At 43.8% G+C, this 6,759-nt stretch overlaps 1 protein-coding gene across 1 annotated transcript in view; it reads right to left on the bottom strand.

Annotated features, from left to right (window-relative positions):
* Window positions 1-2,934: 2,934 nt before the first annotated feature.
* Window positions 2,935-6,759, bottom strand: part of YARS2 (tyrosyl-tRNA synthetase 2) — a 16,353-nt gene continuing 12,528 nt past the window's right edge. Inside the window, exon 5 of the mRNA XM_085870303.1 lies at window positions 2,935-3,691. Coding sequence (XP_085726429.1) covers window positions 3,532-3,691 — 160 coding nt within the window. The 3' untranslated portion in view covers window positions 2,935-3,531. The remainder of the gene's footprint in view (window positions 3,692-6,759) is intronic.

Below are 6,759 nucleotides of genomic sequence, written 5' to 3'. Positions count from 1 at the left end.
TCACTCATTGAAGAAGTGTCCAGTTCAGCGGGCCGTTCTTTCGCTTTTTACTCCTCAGCCCGAATTTGGCTAAGGGGTATTGTCGTCACAGGCGTTGTCTGGGCGTCTGTCAACTTTTGGTTTCCATCATTTTTGAGGAGAACGCTTTGTCCAATTAAATCCATTTTTGCAGTGTGTGTTGGGGCTGGGTAGAGGAAGGTTCGTTTCGATAATCAGTGCGATGCGATATCCAATATGGCGGCTAGGGCAGCCATCTTGAATTTGGTTTCCGGACAATAACTTGAGAACGGCTTGACTTATTGATTTCATTTTTGTGTGATATAATGGGGGTGTTTAGAGGAAGGTTCCTTTCGATGTTCAGCGCAATCCGATATCCAATATGGCGGCTAGAGCAGCCATCTTGAATTTGGTTTCCGGACAATAACTTGAGAATGGCTTCACACATTGATTTTATTCTGGCGAGGTATAATGGGGTTGAGTAGAGGAAGGTTCCTTTCCAAAATGGGCATGCTGCGATTTTCACTGTGGCCGCCACGGCAGCCATCTTGAAATTGGTTTCCGTCAACTTCGAGGAGAACGCCTTGTCTGATGAAATCCATTTTTGCTGGGTGTGTTGGGGTTGAGTAGAGGAAGGTTCCTTTCGAAAATGGGCGTGCTGCGATTTTCAATATGGCCACCAACTTGAAATTGGTTTGCGTCAAGGGGCTGAGGGGTTACGGCCGCTTTGCGGTGCTATTTTTTTGAGCTTGCAACTGTCTATATTATCCTTTTTTATTTTTAATTGTTGTAGAACAAAGTTATTTGGATATTTGTACATCATGCCTCGTACGTGTGTCGTCATGTTTTGCGAAGATGGCTGGAAAACGGGTAATCGCTCCCACCGATTCCGGAAGGAATCAAACATTCGCCGGCAGTGGATAAGATTTGTACAAACAAAACGGGCGAATTTTCCCCCAAAGAAAACGGGTATATTGGACCCTTTGGATAGACTTGTCATTTGTAGTGACCATTTCACAGCCGAGGATTACAAAGGCATAAACACATCTTATCACCACTCTGTGAATATGAGTTGTTGGTTGACAAGTTCTCCAGATACTGCTCTGTCACAGAATCAATTGTTGAGTTTAAGTGAGAAAAAGCTTGAAATGTATTCTTTAAGAGTACATGGCTCAGTAAATTTATATGGCTCAGGGCCAGAAACTCCATAGTATAAATTCCCATCATCCTCCGACTCGTCCTCGGCAATATCGGAATGAAAACACAATTTCATCGCCGCTGAAATCGCTCTCTGATTCGCATCTCGCCATTGTTCACACGCTGTTTCCGAATGTTCACAAAGTTTTCGGAGAACGTGACGTCATAGCATCTTCGGTAAATTCCGGTCTGTTTTTCGATCACTGACAAAAGTTTTGACCGAAAAGTTAATTTTAGCATATTTTGAGTTTCAAATGTAAGAAAATAATTGCCCAACGATTATTAATGTGATTACAACCTTCGAATCACGTGAAGTCATCAGCGACCCAAAACCTGCTCTTTAATCACAAGTCGTATTTTGTAAATATAAATGTCATTTGTCGTCCCTCCCTCTCCCCCAGCCCTATCTTAGATCTTCGCCAAAATGAAGACAAAGGTGTTCAGTCTAATTACTTCTGCCACCGCAGGTGGATGGAGGTTATGTTTTCACCCCTGTCTGTTGGTCGTCGTTTGTGAACAGAATATCTCAAAGTTGTGGACGGATTCGGACAAAATTTGGTGGAGAGCTTAGGTATGTAACAAGGAAGAACTGATTCATTTTTTTTGGACAATCTGGATCCGCAATTTTTTTTTAAGTGATTCTTTACCATTGAGTGATGGGGCTAAAATGATGTATAGCACGATATCGCAAAGTTTTGGATGAAACTTGGTGGATGGGTTTAACGAGAACAAGCAGATTCGATTTTAGTTAAGGTCCCGATCCGGACTATCAGTGGGATATAAAATGTAAACTAATCAGCCTGGCGGAGGTATGTGCTCCACCGAGTGCCCTTCTCGTTGTATGCTGTCAAATGTAACTTCACCTTATTTTTAGATATACAGAATGTTAAAAGGCTGGACTGATGTGCTGGCAGGATGGCCGAGAGGTACACACACTCGTCTCCAAGATATTTAGCCTGAGCTTGAACTTGACCCAGCCATAAACTAACTCCTCCTGGTATTTTACAGGCACGGTGATTCGTGTGTGTGTGTGTGTGTGTGTGTGTGTGTGTGTGTGTGTGTGTGTGTGTGTGTGTGTGTGTGTGTGTGTGTGTGTGTGTGTGTGTGTGTGTGTGTGTGTGTGTGTGTGTGTGTGTGTGTGTGTGTGTGTGTGTTGTTCCTCGGATGGACCTTAAAAATCCCAGTGTCCTTCACAAAAAGTAGGTGAGCTATCGCCGGCACTATGAACATATTCCTGCATTCACCTTAGTTGAATGTTCGGCCTGGGCAGCAGGTTTGGGAAAGACTAGGACCAAGTTTCCCCTGGCCAACCCCACAAGAACGTTGGAATAATTGTGGCTGTTACAGAAGTTAAAAGGTTGAACTATCCCTAATAATTTTATTGTTAAAACTCAAGTGGGAGAACGAGCCAAAGCAGAAATGAGAGTTAAAAAAAAAACTGTGTGAATGCATGAGTTGCAGGCGAAAGGGGTTAAGGTTACAGCAGGTGTATAGAAATAGAAGAGACTACAATGTGGTGGGTAACAGTGAATGACTTCATTTTTCTTTTCAGTCTTGTGGAACAAGTGAAATTGGCTTTTTATATTTCACATCTTCAATACAAATGATTGGGTTTGCTTTCACATGAACACAACACTGTACTTATTCAGCAGATGCTTCGCATTGAACTCCGTTTTCTTCAATTTAAGGTGGTTTGCGCCTGGTAAACTGTCAAGTGGGAATTGATCGCACCAAACCAACTTCAATCGATAATTTATTGAGAACGTATTTATGGTACAGCATAATTCTGCCACACTGATGTACAAAATGTATTTCATTGTAAGTACAGTTCACCTTTACAAACTTGCCATTTGAATAGGAGTAAAGGCTTAACTTTCATCCAGTCACTCAAACGATGGATGATGTGTGCTTGTTTATCTACACTGTTGTGGTCCTTTATTTTTTTTTAAGGTTATATGAAGTTCTGGAAGATATTTGTCTGACGTAGCGTTCGTATGAAGTGGGATTCAGGTGTTGGGTGTCACGCACTCACTCACTCCTTTTTGCTAACTGCCATGGTGCAATGTAAGTTATTGTGTAAATCGCTGCTTGTGGAATGTCAGGTTCCATGAAAAAGGTGAACTTTTTATACAACCTTCCCACATGACGAGACTTTTACCCCGACCTCTTTCCGTATATGTAACATCTGAAAGCTTGGTGCCATTTTCTTTGAACGAAGCAAACCTTTTTCAGAGCATCTGTTCACTTGAGCCATTCTGCAGCTCCTCGATAAACGCAGTGTACCTCCACGTCGTCTTGATTCCAGTTTGGTCCGTCACTCACTTTTTATGTTGCACTTTACAGGCTCAGCCATTTAATGATGTAGTAGTTTTTCTTTCCAACACGAAGCAGTGTTACCCCATTTTGTAGCACGTGCCTCCCTCGGATCAGCAGCTGTGACGGGTTGTTTTGCCTTTCGTGGTTGATGGAAACAGCACCTGCTACTATCAATTCAAACCTGTCGTAATGTGATGGGTTCAAGCACAAAAACAGAATTTTTTTTTTTAATTATTGTTGATTTCAAATGAATGCGCATAATAAGGTAATCATGGACTTTGTAAATCAGTGTCCACTACAACAGCTTCCATTCTCTTGAAAATCAATCAACATCGTTTGGAGATCAGATTTTTGCATGTCGGTGAGACCTGTATGAGTACCCCTATGATTCAGAGGAAAAATGCTGAACTGCTGTGTCCATAAAAGGCAGGGAACTAAGATATCATACGAATATACAAGTGGTCCAAGATGGAGGGATGTAGTGCATATGTATAAATTATTACTGTCTACAACCCAAGGTGTGTGCAGACAGATGAGTGTCAGGAGTTTTATGATTATGTATTTAACATTCTGTATTCAGCAATATGGGAGCATTTTCAAAAGATGTATTCATAGTATTGGGAGTCTATGTTTTTCCTTTTTCTTTTAGAAATTATATCAGGAAAGGAAGTGTTGTTGGAAACTACTTAGAAAATAACTAACATCAGCACTGAGCTTTGCTGGCACAGGACGTTTTATGGTTTTCTGGGGGTGGCGTGGGGTGGCTTTCTTCCTGCTATATAGAAAAACTCATCCGAGTGTTTTGGATGCAGAGTGGAGAATCGATTTGTGTGCCATCCATTGAATGGACACCAAGTCAGAGACCCTGTCTCAGCACCAGGGCCAATGATGGATGTTAGATTCTGTGTTTTTTTTGAAGAGTAGGTGAGTTATTGCCAGAACCCTGGATATTCTGCTTCTGCTCTCCCATCAATGGATGGAGGTCCTCAATGCCAGACAGGAAATCCGAGCCGTATCCCTGGACATATCACGTGCTTTTGACAGTCTGGCACCCTGCCTTGCTCAGCAAACTCTCTTCCTATGGTATCCAAGGCCATCTCCACTCATGGCTCGCAGACTTCCTCTCCTGTCAGTCAACGTGTGGCCCTAAATGGAGTTCTTTCATCCCCTCTTCCTGTCCAGGCTGGAGTTCCTCAAGGTAGCGTTCTGGGCCCTATTCTTTTTCTGATTTTCATCAATGATCTCTCCGACTCTCTGGAAAATCCTCTATATCTCTTTGCTGATGACTCCACCCTCTGTCTTACCATCAGTCATCCCTCAGACCGGCAAGCAGCAGCTTCTTTGCTCACTGCAGATCTAGATAAAATCGCAAACTGGTCCAACACGTGGAACATGTCTTTCAATCCAGACAAACCTCACACTCTCGCTATGTCTCTTCGAAAGGACCGTTTAGAAACCCCCTCCCCCCCATCCACTTTCTCAACAATCCTCTGGAAGAAGTCCTTTCTTTCAAGCTTCTGGGTCTCACTATCTGCTATGACCTTTCCTGCGAAAGACATTTCAAACCTCGCCTCCAAAGCCAGTCGCCGACTGGGAATCCTCCGTTGTGCAAAGTCCTTCCTGAGCTCCTGACCACTTACAAAGCTTTTGTCCGCAGCCTGATGGAGTACTGCTCTCCCCTCTGGGCTGGTGCTCCTGCCTCCCACCTTTCTCGGCTTCACGCTGTGGAAACCAAGGCATTTCGGATCATTGGCATCTCCTGTGATGAGGCTGAGTCTTTGGGCCTCTCACTCAATCACCCAGGTTGGTCGGTGGTCTTTGTCTTCTACCGTCTCTCCAGCCTCGCCCCCCCCCCCTGCCCTCTCTGCGATTTGTCCCCACCACATTTCCACAGGTCACTCAATGTCCGCCAACAACCCCCTTCTGCTAAAACTACCAAAATCACGAATCACTGCTCACCTTCACTCTTTCATTCCTCTTTTTTTTCCTGCCTTTAGAATAAACTCTCACTCTATTCGTTCCCATTCTTCCCTCCAGGCCTTCAAAACAGCTGTTCACCACCACCTCTTGTCATCCCCCATCCAAATCCTCGATCTTTTCTACCCCCGATAATCCACCCAAGCCCACCTCCTTCAAATTCCCTGCTTTCCTTCCATGCAATGTCCATCTTCTATTCCCCATGTTCCCTGTCCCATCCCTCTCCCTTCCACAGATCTCCTAATGTCTCTGTTCCCCACTGTTTTGTCCTTCCCACTCACTCCCCTCTTGTCTCATGCCCCCCTTGCTGTGCGTTGTGTGTTAGCTCTCACACGAGCCTCGACAAGGTATACAAAAAAAAAAAACCCTGAACAGATTACAAATTGCTGTGGATGGCAAGTGATCTGGTGTTCTTGGATACCTATTGACACTACATTACCGTGCTTGCTATTTCAGAGTGTGGTCGTTGACTGGTTCAGCAGCTCCTACCCCACAAACTAATTCACGTTCCCAGGTTCTTTGCACGTCGCATGTGAAGCCTTCGGCTATGAAGGGCAACCACAACAGCTAATTTAAAATGGAGAAAAAACGCTTCTTTTTGACCTAAAACATGCTATAAAACAAAAAGAGCTAATGCAAATGGAATTTTCACCCCATAGGCCCCCATTAGAGGGGATATTTGAATAACCTTCACAAAAAATTCAAAATGGCTGTAATTCATAATCGGATTTTAATTAATCACCACATCATAGAAATGTACAGCTGGGTAGTGGTGTCGTGCCTTTTTAAGCACCCAGGGCAGGAATTTTTAATTTATTCAGGGGGCCAGCGATAACTCGCCGACACGTCAAAAATACACCATGGTATCTTTAACGTCCACAAACAACCAGTGCTGGCAGATGGGTCCTCAATGCTTAACATCCTTCTGATGGATGGCAGAGACATTGATGAATGACCCTGCGTGCGAAACACCGGGATGACAGTTCGGAGCTGGGACGAGATTCAAACCCAATGTAGACAGTTCAGAGGTCAATGCACGGATCTCGAGGCTATCCTAAGAGCCCATGGGTTAGCTGTTAGGGTCAAGAAAAAAAGTCAAAATATATTTTTGGAACATTTTAAATGTCTAGCATGGGTGTGAATCTCGGCCCAGCTATAAACTGTCATCCAGGTGTTTCACAGATGGGGTGATTCATCAATGTGTGTGCCATCCCTTGGATGAACGTTAAACTGTGCGTCACATCTACTGGCATTACTTAGTGGACGTTTAAG

The sequence above is a fragment of the Eptatretus burgeri genome, chromosome 2, assembly GCF_056783735.1.
Source record: "Eptatretus burgeri isolate ZD-2024b chromosome 2, Ebu_testis_v1, whole genome shotgun sequence".
NCBI classification, from domain to species: domain Eukaryota; kingdom Metazoa; phylum Chordata; class Myxini; order Myxiniformes; family Myxinidae; genus Eptatretus; species Eptatretus burgeri.
This window is presented reverse-complemented; position numbering and strand designations above follow the sequence as displayed.